This window comes from Myxocyprinus asiaticus, chromosome 6 (genome assembly GCF_019703515.2).
Source record: "Myxocyprinus asiaticus isolate MX2 ecotype Aquarium Trade chromosome 6, UBuf_Myxa_2, whole genome shotgun sequence".
In the NCBI taxonomy this organism is placed as follows: domain Eukaryota; kingdom Metazoa; phylum Chordata; class Actinopteri; order Cypriniformes; family Catostomidae; genus Myxocyprinus; species Myxocyprinus asiaticus.
The window spans coordinates 38789195-38803740 of NC_059349.1; the positions used below are offsets into that span (position 1 = coordinate 38789195).

The 14546-nt window shown below is 39.0% G+C and overlaps 1 protein-coding gene across 3 annotated transcripts; it reads left to right on the forward strand.

Annotated features, from left to right (window-relative positions):
• Positions 1 to 1458: 1458 nt before the first annotated feature.
• LOC127441989 (myeloid-associated differentiation marker homolog) lies at positions 1459 to 13710 on the forward strand. 3 transcript variants are annotated; one of them, XM_051699608.1, is made up of 2 exons: positions 1459 to 1579; positions 11625 to 13710. In XM_051699608.1, exon 2 carries the CDS (start codon positions 11744 to 11746, stop codon positions 12623 to 12625), a length of 882 nt encoding a protein of 293 aa, XP_051555568.1. In that variant the 5' UTR covers positions 1459 to 1579; positions 11625 to 11743; the 3' UTR covers positions 12626 to 13710. The 3 variants fall into 3 exon arrangements, with proteins under 3 accessions (XP_051555568.1, XP_051555570.1, XP_051555569.1); XM_051699610.1 differs by lacking the exon at positions 1459 to 1579 and adding an exon at positions 2831 to 2848; XM_051699609.1 differs by lacking the exon at positions 1459 to 1579 and adding an exon at positions 8489 to 8644.
• The last annotated feature ends 836 nt before the right edge of the window (positions 13711 to 14546 follow it).

Consider the following 14546-nt stretch of genomic DNA (forward strand, 5'->3'; position numbering starts at 1 on the left):
AAAATTAACTATATTTAGTATAGTTTTATCAGTTTCGTGAACAAACTAGGGATGATGTTCAACAATAGTATTTTAGCAGTAGGCCTATCAATTGTCATAATACACTACTGTTTACATTACATTTTATGCATTTGGCAGACACTTTTTGTACATTCAAGGTATACATTTGATCAGTTTGTGTTACTGTTTGATACACATTTTCACATTTACATTTCATAGCAAAATTATATCAAATTTAATTGAGTAATATATATATATATATATATATATATATATATATATATATATATATATATATATATATATATATATATATATCGGTAGCCAGCTGGTAGATAGCTGTGCAGTGTGTAAACCTCACTCTCTTGGCCTCAGGAGACGCACTAGCGACTGAAGGCTGTAGTCTTTAGCCTCGTCGTCAGCGTATCCCCCTCCCTTGCCGCAGACCCCAGTTTGAATCCCGCTCATAGCGGGTCAAGTAGGACCAGTTACAATGGTGCCGTGACCCGGATGGGAGTTAGGTAGGTCAGCTAATAGATATGTATAACCCTCACTCTCCTGACCTCAAGAGGTGCACTAGTGACTGACCCTAGGGGCTTTAGCCTCCTTGTTAGCGCACCGGCCTCCCATGACGGAAATGTCGGTTTGAGTCCTGTACATATATATATATATAGAAAGTTGTATTCATTTCATGTGGTTATGAATATGATAGAATTTTGTTATGAAATTGAAATGAATAAACAGGCTAAAATATTTTTCAGAGCATACAGATTGTCACCATAACAACAGGATTTCTGATTTCTGAGTCAGCATTTGTATTACTCAACAATCTTACTTTCTCAAACTCTCTCATTCGCTCTCTCTTTCTTTTGTGTGAATAGCAGCAGCTTGTGAGGCTGGGAGTGGTTAAAAAAAAAGAGAGAGAGAGAGAGAGAGAGAGAGAGAGAGAGAGAGAAGTGAAATCGTCAGTGCTTCCTCCTTTTGCAACAGTTCTCAGTAAGCAGACATGGGCGTCACTCTAAGGTTACAGCATAAACAAACATCTGGTTTCCATAGCAACATTCTCTGTATCCTAGCGTCACAGAATAAATATCGAACTGATTTGAAATGATCGAACGATAACTTCTAGAATGTGCCAATTCGGCGGTCTAAGATATTAGGATACATATTTCATAAAACATTCTTTAAATTATTTAATTATAATGAACAGAAAGCAGATACAATTATATGCAGTGGAAACTAATTTTATCTTACCAGGTCTGCAGGGCAAATTACTGTATAAGAATTCACTGTAAACAATAAAAGAGAGTACATTGTAATCTCTGAATACACTCTCTGGGTCTTTTTCTCTGGCCAGCGGTGGAATTCATTTGAGACGTAAATCTTGTATTTTGGTCAGAAATTTCAGAGAGAACATTTGACCTAATTTGGCATGTAATGGGAGGATTGAGGGGGTGGGAGGGGATTCCTCTGAAACTTGGGTTATGGTGTACTCACTGATTGAAAAGTTGACTTCAACACCGCGCCCACTTGTTTCAGATTGAACACTTCGAGAGAAAGATAACGGGACACGCTGCCGGTAAGAAAGAGGCTGATGGACATGTACTTTTTTCATCTTTTGTGCACATTAAAGCGTCAAACACAGTTAATGTTTATCTATGTATGGTGACGCACTATCATGTTTTCTTAAAATCACTAAAGATTGTTTTACCTGCTTTCTGGATTCAGATAGAGATAAAAGTGCTTTTATTTATGAGAAGGTCACACACGCTCGCAAAAGAAGTCGTAGTGATCAATCTGACAAATAAGATTTTTAATATGTCCGGAATTTTTGCTCGCGCCCATGACGTGTTGCGCTCGTGAGAAAATGATACCGTTTGTCAGTTATCTAGCCTCTGGCAGCTATTTAGCGAGTCACTAATCATAATTTTTCGCTAGACTGGTAGAACGCAATTTTAAGTATGCATTCAGTTTTAAAATACACTATATAGGCTGTATTACAGTAATAGGTAGTACTGGGCGCGGCACGTGGAGAGACACGCCCACCACAGCGGGCTCTTGTGTGTTATAATGTTGTAAATAATGTTTTAATGTCTGTGATAATGTTGAGGCAAGAATAGGCTAAATGTTATTTGCCAGTCGTTTCTTTACACCTTGCATTTTTAATTAAATTAATCCATTAATTTGATACAAATAATTCTGATTTCATGCCTAGGCTACATAAAATAGTGTAATACGGACTCTCTCTCTCTCTCTCTCTCTCTCTCTCTCTCTCTTATTTTTTATTTTATTTATTTTTTATTTTATTTACAACAGACCAAATAAGGGGATCTGATTAATCTGATTAAGTTAATTACCATGGATTTGTAGTCTAATAGAAAAGGCTCCTCTCTCTCTCTGTCTCTTGTTTCACTGCAGCAGGTAATTAATTACAGAGCTTGTTTTTCTGTCCAGTCTTGGATTATAGTACTTTAACCTGATTAAGGGTGAAATTGAGCAAATTTATGGCATGTCTCAAGACAACCGCATGACTTTTGCTCTGTGTCCAGCTCTCAGTCATGTCCTGTTTTCTCATACATATGTTTACTTGGATCTATTTTAAGATTTTTGTCCCTTACTGTGCAGTTTCTGCATAAAGAGAAGATTAATTACAGTGCATTGCAATTAATTCAACATCATATTCCATCTCATGTTGCATTTTCCTCTACTTTTATTTGACTTAGGAACCAATTCTGAAAAAAGTTCTTAAGAAATGTATTAAAAGCAAACTGGTGAAAGAGAACCAGACAGAAAGGTGGGCGGGGTTCCGAAGAGAAAGTCACAGTGAAATTGAGAGACAGAGAGGTTGGTAAGTTGGGGGAATACGTTGTGGAAAACTCCAGACACTTCCCTCTTATTTTTGTAGTTTGGTGGGATACAGAACATCTGGAATAGATCAGCAAGTTGGAAAAGTTGACACTCTGCAGAGAGAGAGAGTGTGAGAGCAGCAGAGCAGGAGAAATATGAGCGACCAGAAAGGGAGTGAGGGATAAATGACTCACAGCTATGCTATTCCAGCCTGTGTTTAAAATATGAGTCCTTGTGGGGTGAAAGGGCATGCTTATTCAAACACTTCTGCTGTCGGTCCATATGTGGTTCTGAATGCATCTGGCTAGCTCTCTTTCATTCTTGCTTTTACGCCATCACTTTGTAACACTTTTTGTCCATTATTTCCTTTTCATGTTCTCTCATTCTATTCCGTTCAATAAATAGAAAGAATTCATCTAAAACTGCAAACACTCATGCTTCCATTGTTTACTTGACAGTCTCAGTGTAAGCCAGGCGACAAGAGGGATTCCAGGCTGTTACAAAACTGTGTGGGAAGGCTGGGAAGGTGGATCTCAAAGCTCCAGTTGTTAGCCTATCTGGCTTCTCCCACAGAGGTTGATGACAGACGGACTGTAGGGTTGAGTAAAGGTCTCGGTTGTGCCGTGTTTGTCTAAATAGCTTGAATGCATTAGGGAGAGAATTTCACTGACTGCCAGTCTGGAATCCCGAATGACGCTCAGAGACTTTTTGTTATAGAGCGCTATTGGCATTTATGCATTATGTGACCATTATTAACCCTCTTCAGTTGCCCATTATGTGGAATTTTAACTACCCATGGATTGAAAATGAAACATTATTGTCCTCACAGATTAGCAAAGGTCTTACTCAGTGAACAACCACCCTCAGTGTAGATGGGTGATTTTCACAAACCTTGTCAAGAAAATGTAGTGGTCCTATTTTACTCCAAAATGATTAGAAACAAAATATATTTTGCATATAGAAAATGAAGCCTATTTTTAGGCCTTTTAAGATTTTGACATTAATCCTGATATTATTTTCATGACAGTTGCACGCATTTTACCTCTCAATTCTCATGATCACATTGCGAAAAAGATGGTCATTATGATATTCACATTACCGCAAAGTGAAATTGTTTAGTTTATATTTAAAAAATAAAAATCAGGTAAAGTTATTGTACCACCTTTATTTTTTTACTGTAATACATTTTAAAAATGACTGTGTTAAGTCCAAAGTATACTTCTGTTGTTCGTGTTGATGATCGCTCTGCACACAGTATGCGTGATGCATATTTCGTCATCAGCACAGTGTCGGCACATGCGCCTGCCATTGATTGTATGAAAAGCGTATCACAAAGCTGTCATAGTGCACGTGCATCAAATGCATTCGTATTCACTCATGGTCAAAAGAGTATACTTTGGGGCCTGGGTATCTCAGCGAGTAAAGACGATGACTACCACCCCTGGAATCACGAGTTCGAATCCAGGGCGTGCTGAGTGACTCCAGCCAGGTCTCCTAAGCAACCAAATTGGTACGGTTGCTAGGGAGGGTAGAGTCACATGGGGTAACCTCCTCGTGGTCGCTATAATGTGGTTCGCTCTTGGTGGGGCGCGTGGTGAGTTTTGCATGGATGCCGCTATGTATCTGCGGTAACGCGCTCAACAAGCCACGTGATAAGATGCGTGGATTGATGGTCTCAGACGCGGAGGCAACTGAGATTCATCCTCCTATTCGAGTCACTACGCCACCACGAGGACTTTGAGCGCACTGAGAATTGGGCATTCCAAATTGGGGAGGAAAAGGGGAGAAAAAAACAAAACAAAAAAAAAACAAAAAGAGTATATTTTGAAAAGGCAATGCAGTCGAGCAATGCAGGGTGTGATGAGAGGGGTCCACTACAAGGCACAGCCACTACAAGTTACACCCCCTCCAAATAACCAGCCATCCTGAAGTCTTGGAACAGTTGGATGCCACATTCATACACTGTTTGTTGTGTTTATTTGGAGTCCCGCAGCAACCATACACCTACACCTATTCATAACTCTAAACCTAACCATAACCACAAAGATTAAAAAATGAAAAGTTTGTAAAAAGATTCTAGAATAGATTTTTTTTTTATATCCACATCCCTCATTTCATCTGTTGTTGATTGCTCAATTGGAAACATTTAGACATATAGAGAAAAAAAAAATCATATAGTTGGCGCCTTAATGTATCCCTTTTGCAAAATCCTGATTTCCAACAAATGTTAAAGACTGAAATCAGTGTTTATATGGAGACCAACTGGTCCTCGGTATCCTCTGTGGGTGTGGCTTGGGAGGCGCTTAAGGTGGTTCTTAGGGGCTGGATACATACAGTATGCCTCATTCATCAAAAAATCCAAAGCACGAGAACTCGTGGAGTTGGAAGGAAATATTAAAAGTGCAGAGGCAGAGCTGAAGCACTGTATGTCATCTGATGGCCTCAGAGAATTGACACAATTGAAATATTGACATAATACTATTTCGTCGCAGAAAGTGGAGTTTTGGTATTCAGGGCAAGACAGTCATACTTTGAGTCAGGGGACAAAGCAGGGAAGATTTTGGCTAGATATATAAAGCAGAGAGTGTCTTTTTCTACCATTCCCTCAGTGAAATCTGCTGGTGGTGAAATTTTTACCTCAGCCATTGATATTAATAATGCTTTTAAAGAATTCTTTCTTGATCTTTATAGTTCCACATCTTCGTCTACTGATGAAGATATTAGAAACTTTGTGGAACCATTAGATCTTCCTAAACTGAAGACTGAGCAAAAAAAAAAACACTCTTGATTCTGAGATAACATTGGAGGAGCTTGACGAGGTAATTAAGTCCCTACCTACTGGCAAGGCTCCGGGGCCAGATGGTTTTGCCGCAGAATTTTTTAGATACTATGCTACAGAACTGGCTCCACTTTTGTTAGAAGTTTATACTAAATCATTAAAGAATGGAAAGCTTCCTCCAACCATGACACAAGCCTGGATCAGTCTGATTCTTAAAAAGGACAAAGATCCAAGCGAGTGTATAAGTTACCGTCCAATCTTCCTGATCCAACTAGATGTAAAAATGTTGTCAAAAATTTTGGCTAACCGATTAAGTAAGGTTATGACATCTCTTATACATATAGGTCAGGTGGGGTTTATTCTGGGCCGAAGCTCTTCTGATAACATCGGGCGTCTCATCAATATCATGTGGTCAGTAGCGAATGATCAGTCTCCGGTCGCTGCCATCTCTCTTGACACCGAAAAGGCGTTTGATATGGTAGAATGGGATTATCTTTTTAAGATTTTAGAAATGTATGGGTTCGGGAGAACATTTATTGGTTGGATTAAGTTACTTTATAGACACCCTGTAGCAGCGGTACAAACAAATGGATTAATTTCAGATTATTTTACTCTGAATAGGGGCACTCAGCAGGGTTGCCCTCTTTCCTCATTATTGTTCTGTCTTGCCCTGGAACCATTAGCAGCTGCGATAAGAAAGGAGGATGATTTTCCAGGGATGATTGCGGGAGGTGTGGCGCATAAGCTTCTGCTTTACGCAGATGATATTTTATTATTCGTCTCTGACCCCACTAGATCTATGCCTTGCCTCCACAGAATTATTAATTCCTTTTCCAAGTTCTCAGGATACAAAGTCAATTGGTCTAAATCCGAAGCTTTGGCTTTGACAACGTACTGTCCAGTAACGGCCTTCCAGCCGGGCGCCTTCCAGTGGCCCAAACAAGGCATTAAGTATTTCGGAATTTTATTCCCAGCAAATTTGTCTGATTTAGTCATAGTTAATTTTGATCCCTTAATAAAAAGGTTTTTGAATGATGTGGACAGGTGGGCTTCATTACACTTATTGATGATTGGGAAGGTTAATGTGATTAAAATGAATTGTATTCCAAAATTCAACTACCTGTTACAATCTCTCCCTATAGATGTTCCCCTCTCTTATTTCAAGCAATTTGATAGCATAGCGAAGTCCTTCATTTGGAATGTTAAGCGTGCCATGTTAAATTTCATTAAGTTACATAGGCCAACTGACAAAGATGGGTTAGGCCTTCCCAAGATTTTGTTTTATTATTATGCATTCGGTCTCAGACATTTGGCCTCAGATCATGGGTTGCTTCCACCTGAGAGAGCCCCTCCCTGGTTATGTATTGAAAAGGAAGCTCTTGCCCCTATCTCACCTCTGCATAGCCTTTTGATCAAATTAATCGGAGAAGTTAAGTTACACCCCATTATTTTGCATTTACACTCGATATGGACAAAAGTGTCCAGAGTGTTTAATTCGGATATTTTTTAAACGTAGCCTCGAGCATATGCCAGAACCCTAAACTATGCATTAATAAGTCCCCTTTCTGCTGGTCAGAGTGGATTGGGAGGGGGGTTAATACACTCGGTGACCTATATGAGAGTGGAGTATTGAGACCTTTTGAAAATTTGGTTCAAAATTTTGGGATTCCCAGATCTCAATTTTATAAGTATTTACAGCTGCGCCACCTACTCTGCACTGTTTTTGGGAGTGCCATGCACCCCCCAGTGCGGCAGATACTCTGGGAGTGGTGATTACTGCTTTTGGAAAAGGTCATGAGGCATCAGTGTATAACTCCCTGCTAATTCAGAGTCTGGGGGACAGAGCTTTAAATTCCCTCAAAAGATTATGGGAGGAAGATTTAAATTTGTTTTTGGAGGAGGGAGTGTGGGTTAGGATTCTTAAAAACATCAAGTCTGCATCTAGAGATGCAAGGGTGCGCCTTATGCGATTTAAGATTCTACATAGATTTTATTGGACCCCTTCTAAATTGTATAGGCTTGGTCTTAAGGACACACCCACCTGCTGGCGATGCCATTTAGAAGATGGAGACATGACCCATGTTTTTTGGGGGTGTCGTAAGATACAGGAGTTCTGGTGGAGGGTCCAGAATTTAATGGCCGATGTATTGGGTACTCGGATCTCCTTTTGCCCCAGGCTCTGTATTTTTGAGTGACGGGGCGGTCATTGATGTAGGAGATAAGTACATGAAGAATTGGATCCTGGCCGATGTTATGGTGGGCAGACAGGTTACCCTTAGAGGATGGAAGTCAGCTGGAGCCCCCTTGTTTTGTGAGTGCTGCGAGGAGATGGGCAGGGTGGCAGCTTGGGAAGAGTTGTCATATAGAAGGCTAGGCAACATGGATATGTTCATCAGGAGGTGGGGCAGCTATTTGGCCCTTTTTGGAGGGCTCTCGGGGAGGGGCAGTGGAGGGAGACGTGTTGTTTTAAATGTGTATGTTGTAGCCTTTTTGTTTTTGAACATATACTTTTTTAAAAAATGTATTTCTAAATATTTTCTTCTGTTTTATTGTTTGTTTGTGTTTCTTTGTCAGTTGTATTTGACCACTGGGGTATCTGTTTGTGTTGGGTGGTGGGGTGGGGTGGTTAATGTTCGGGAGGAAGGGTTGTAAATAATACAATGTGATTCCATATATTCTGTTATATATATATATATATATATATATATATATATATATATATATATATATATATATATATATATATTATATGGAATCAATAAAAACTTTTAATAACATAAAAACAAAAGCAAAATTATACCATATCACTAGGTGGCGACAGTGAGAAGAAATTTAAGGAAAGTGAAGAGGAGAAGAAACTAACGGTATGCTAAGCTAATAGGCTAACCGATTAGCTTGTAAGCTAACTGGAGAAAATAGAACAGATAAATCTTTTTTTATTATTGAACAAGCAGAAATTGAACAAACACCTTCAGGAATAGTGTAAAGAGCACTTCCACAAAATTTCACATTAAACAAGTAAGATCAGTTTACCATTTATAACTTCGGTTTAATAATATGAAATGTGACATAATTAAAAATGTATTCTTTGTCATATTTATCAGTGCACTCAGTATTTTTTCCTCATTAAAAAAAGTTGAACTCCTAAAGACATGAATTGTAATTTTGCCAAATATGTAGGAAATCGTAACCACTCACATTAAAATATCAGTATTATATTTATATCTGTAACCTTATAAAATCTGATTTATAGACAAAAGTACTGAGTGCACCTTTAAAGAGTTAAGAGAAATGAATCATACAGCTTTTGCATAGGATTTTAAAAGTTCTTGAAGCCAAAAGAATCGCTTGATGATCCAGGGGGATCTTCACTGTCGTGAAGTCGGTGTTCCATATAGTCTTGTGGGATGTAGACAGACACACTTGGGAGTGATCCCATACGGAATTCAGAAAAACGAAATACACCCGGGCCTTTACGGTAATGAGAATCAGCATTGAAAACAATGTGAATATTAAAGATAAAACGTCCGGACGCTTTACGATAATGAGAATTAGAGGGGTAAAATGTGCTTAAAGGTCAAAGTATACTTCGTTTGTCTGCGCTGCTGATCGATCTGCACATGCGTTATGCATAATTTGTCATCAGCACAGTCTGCTCGAGCTGTCCATGTGTGGCCCAGATTTTCTATACACAGTCCTCGTTTGTGCGCATCCTCCTGCAGTTGACTGTACTAAAAGAGTATTGCTAAGCAGTGGTAGTGATCATGCGTCGAATGGGTTCATATTCGCTCATGGTCAAAAGAGTAGTCCAACAGGTTAATCCGGAATGCAGAAGTACTTACGAAAATTGAGAGTTCATGGCAAATGCGGCAAACTTGCCGCAAATTCACCACTGAAAATTTTCACATGCAAATGAGCTTTGTGGAAAACTTGCAGCAAATTGTCGATTGTTGCCAAAGGTTTTCCACAAGTTCACCAATACCGGTGAAGAGCTGCAGACTTCTGGCAAACATTTGTGGCGAATCAAAAGTTCATTTGCATGTGAAAATAACAAACAGCAAATGTGCAGCAAGTTTGTGGCTACTTTAGATTTTTTAGTAAGGGAAAGTATACCAGTGTCTTCAGTGTCCAAAATTATGTCATGGTCCTAAAAGTAGACTTTAAATATGAACAGAATATATTTTATTGACAGGTTTCATGAGAATCACCCAGATTTTTATATTTTATGAAATCAGTGACGGGCCATGCATTTGAAGTCTAGGCCTTCAGTGTGAATCATGCCATTAAGAAAACACAGTTTCACAATGAATAAGACACCTTATGCCTTTGGGCATCATACATTATGTCGCAGCTAACTAGTAATACCAATTTACATTTTAAAAACACGTCCACACACGAAAGACAAAACTTGAAACGACACTTAATGCTCAAGCAAGCCTAATTTTAACTGCAGTCTCCTGTACAGACAGGAATGAATCTACCAAGGAGGTCTATAATATATTAGATATAAAAATCTATCTAATAATATTTGCGATTTAAATGTTGCTTGCAATAAATGTCATTTCGTCAGGGTACACGGTTATGCTCTGTTCCATTAGAGTTGGATGTGGGATATTCCCACTTGATATCTCCGACCATAAATGCAATCCATTCCCCGATATTCGGAAGATGACCTTTAAGAAAACAAAACTGCAACACTCCCGTTAACTTAGCAGGGGTTTGACTCTCATTAGGGATGTCTCCTAGCAACCCAACTGATAAATAATGCTGCAACCTTAGCATTTGTGCTCCATGTGTACGATTATCAAAAGAGATTATAATGTTTTATACATCTGTTTCTGCAGCAGGCGTTTGTTAAACAAGCTCTAATATCATGTAATGTGGAAACGAACTCATTTATCGATATTACTTAAAGTGAATGTTTATCACTTACTTTGTATATCTCCCTGAGTGTCGACATGTTTGTGTGACATCATGCCCCTGCATCTCGGCGAAATCGGAGTTGAGAATTTCTGCACGAGCCTACAAGTTGTAATTCTGACTTCAAGATGCACTTTGCACATTGCACTTTTCCTTGTAGGAAGTTGTAAAATCGGACTTTCCGAGTTCAATGAAACGCAGCACTATTTTTCAAAACTTGATCCGACACTGAATGCTCAAGCAGCCTAATTTACACTTAGAAAACTCCTGATGTTGCTATAACAACGCAAAAAGCACTTACCAATTTGCTTGAAGTGAAAATCAGTCCTCCTTTCCTGTTTAATAAATGAAGCAATCAAACGGTCATGCAGAACATCTCGTGTTTTTAAATCCATAAGGATCTCTTTCTCAATGGCGATAACAGCAGTGACAGCCAACTCATCGGCAAGATCTCGCGCTCTTCGCTTTCGAATTACGTACATCACTTAAAGCGTGATTGCGTCACTTAAGGCCAGCTAGAAGGCCTCGACCGGGACATTTCCTAAAGATCACACCCACCAAGAACAAATAAATCAATCTGATTGGCTGATGAATCTGACAATCTGACTTTAGTTGCTCATTCATTTACAATGTTGAGGGATTCTGTAGAAATTCTGAAGGTCTGAGGGGGTGGAGCTCAAACTCACACGCTGCTTCGGGCATGCGATTTGTGAAACAGTTGTCACACTTTGCTTGTAAGCATCAAGGAATAAATTCTGACTGGATAAGCTTTTTGTTTTTCTCTATTTGTTTATAGATTAATTAAGAGTGGAAAGCGGTTAAAAATACATAGGCAAAAAGGTGATTGAGAATGAAAGGATGAAAAATATTTATTTATTTGGCATGTTAGAACCACAGGGTTTACACTTTTGGGGGAAATCAATCTACATCGAATATCGGAATAATTACACACATCACGTTTAATATTACGAGACCTTGCTAATCTATGAGATGTTTTGTTTCTACCAGTTTTTGTGTAATTAAGTAAAATTCTTTCTTGTACTCAGTGACTGATTACTCTTCCTTTATTTGCTTCTAGACAACCAAGGAACCCAAGAAGGCAAAAGGAAATCAATTGTACACACCACTACTGTAACTCACAGCTGACATTAATTGTCCTATAAATCTTTAGTTTGTGAACTGGAATTCTTGTCCATCATGGCAGTGGTGTTACGTACCTCTCCGCTCCTGTGGGCCCGTGTAGCCGCCATGGTTTTCGCCTGTGTGGCATTCAGCGTTGCTCTATACGGAGCAGAACTAACCCACGGCACAGGTGACTGGTGTATCTTCTGTTGGAGCTTCAGTTTTGTTGGAACTCTTTTGATAGTCTTAGTGGAAATGTTTGGCCTACAGACCCGTGCCCCTGTCTCCTGGAAGAACTTTCCCATCACATTTGCCTGCTACGCCTCCCTCCTCTGCCTCTCTGCCTCCATCATATTTCCACTGTACTTCCTTAAAGGCTACACAGGTCGTAGCGAAATGATCAACTGCCGTATTGTGTCTACGGTCTTTTCGTGCCTGGCCACCATTGCATACTTAAGCGAAGTAAGTCTCAGTAAGGCTCGTCCGGGCGAGGTGGTCGGTTACATGGCCACAGCACCGGGGCTGCTGAAGGTGTGCGAGACCTTTGTTGCCTGTATCATATTTGTCTTCATCAGTGAGCCGGTTTCGTATGACCAGAATGGAGCAACCAAGTGGTGTCTGGCTGTCTACTGCATATGCTTCATCTTTTCGGCAGCCGTCATTGTGATGTGTGTAGGCGAGTGCACAGGCTGCCTGCCCTTTTCCTTCGCCCGTTTCCTGTCCACATATGCCCTGCTGGCTGTGGGCATGTATCTGTCTGCCACTATCATATGGCCCATATATAAGTTTGATAGTAATCATGGAGGCCAGAGCCGCAGACCCAATATCTGTGGCTCCATCGCTGGCCTGTGCCCATGGGACAAGCTACTGGCCATCTCAGTGCTCAGTGCTCTTAATTTCATTCTGTATCTGGCTGATCTAATCTACTCAGCTAGGCTGGTGTTTGTTACTGTTTAAGAAAGGGGTTTTTAGAAGGAGTAAGGTAAAGGAAAGAGCGTGTATTTGAAAAATAAGGGGGTAAGAGGGACATGAAAGTGTGGTTTGGAGAGTGGTGATGTTCAAATGGTAGGTCATGACTCATGAACTACTGTATATTCAGTGTTATTTTGCAATAGCTTTGTTTTTTGGTTTTTGGTTTTGTTTTTATGGTCATGCCTGTTAAGATGCCAAAGAAAATGGGAGAATTTTAGTTTTCATTTGCATATCAGATGCATGACAAAATGGTTCATTTTGGTTGTTTTTTTCATGTTTTACCTATTTGTTACATTTGACTCATTTATAAGCATTTTTTTAATATTATTTTTGCTTCATTGTGCTTTTAATGTTGCTTGCATGAAGGACTCATTTATTATAACTGTGTTGAGTTTGTGTGTGTTAATGTCAAATTCCAATCTCCACAAAAACATCCTTCTATTATTTTAGGATAACTAGTGCTAGTTAAAAAACATTTGCTTGCACTGAATATCTGTAATATGATACTTAAAATATTTCAGTACAATACACTGCTCTTTAAACATAATTGTCCTTTCTCCATTTATTCATTCTTTTAAATATAACTTCTTTGACATAAGACACATTTAAGTTGAACAGAGAAGCAAAATAAATGAACATTCAAGCCATCTGTGGCATTGTCTGACATTAATATATTGTTATTCTTATACATATTGTTATGGATTCATATTTAGAAGATGCTGTTGCTATGTGTGCACATGGTATATGCGAGAATCTTTAAATGTTGTAGATGTATTTCCCCATCAAATCTTTATAGAAACCTTTGCTGTTCTTTTGTAGACATAAACACCTCATGAGAAAAAAAAAAGCAAATTAAATGTTTGCTGTGCTGCCTGCGTCTCTGGGATCTACATGTGCCTGTCACAGACTGTTACAGTCCTCAATGCTTGAATGAGAATGTTGTCATTGTGTTATCAAAAAGTGAGAGAGCTTGTGTGACAATCTGCCTTCTCTCTCTCTGCTCAGCACACACTGCAGAGTTGTGCGAATGTGTAATCTAGCTCTGAATAAAAGTAATGAAAAGGAAACAAGTGTGTTCTCTGTTCATCTGCAGTCTTGACTCATGTACCATAATACGTGTGATTCAGACGTACCTCCCCTTTATTCATTCTTTGTTTAAAGTTATGCCTGTGTGAAAAGATACAGAACATCTGTTCACTATGGCTCTCTCTGTTCCAGATCTAATGATTTACATTCTAGAGCAGTATGCACTTACAGAGTACAGTTGGATCATGGCACACACTGCAAGCAGATACCATACACGGCTGAGTTTGAGTTGTGGATGTCTATAAACACTTCAACAGGAGGATTTTGAAACTCCTCACAAACACACACAAGCACAGGCATCAAAAGGATTGGGTCATGCTACAAAACTGTAAAACGGGTTCAGACACAGGACAGGTTTGGAGTCTTTGTCCTCACAAACTTAGAGGAAAAATGTACTGCTTAGAGGTTGCTCCTTCATAGCTCATAAGACTTAATGGAGTTTTTCCTAAGTTATGTTTCATTTAAAAGCCAACTTTGTCTCCAACTTAGGAGATGTTTCTCCTAAAATCCTTGGAAAAATAAAAATATACAAAATGCAATGAAACAATTTAAACCTAGAAATGTGCTTCATGTTGTAAAAACAAAAAAACAAAACAAAACTGGTTTCATTCAAGTAAAAAATATTAGGCAAAGTGCAAATAGCAATATACAGTATGTTATTTAAACCCTGGTGCTAATAGTGGCAGATAATATTTACACCCCTAATTAAATACTAACATACAATATTGGGCATTATTATGTTTATTTAGAATCCCACAGACACCCTACACCAATCCCTACCCCTAAACCTAACCCTAACTTATAAAAATTAACCATGGTT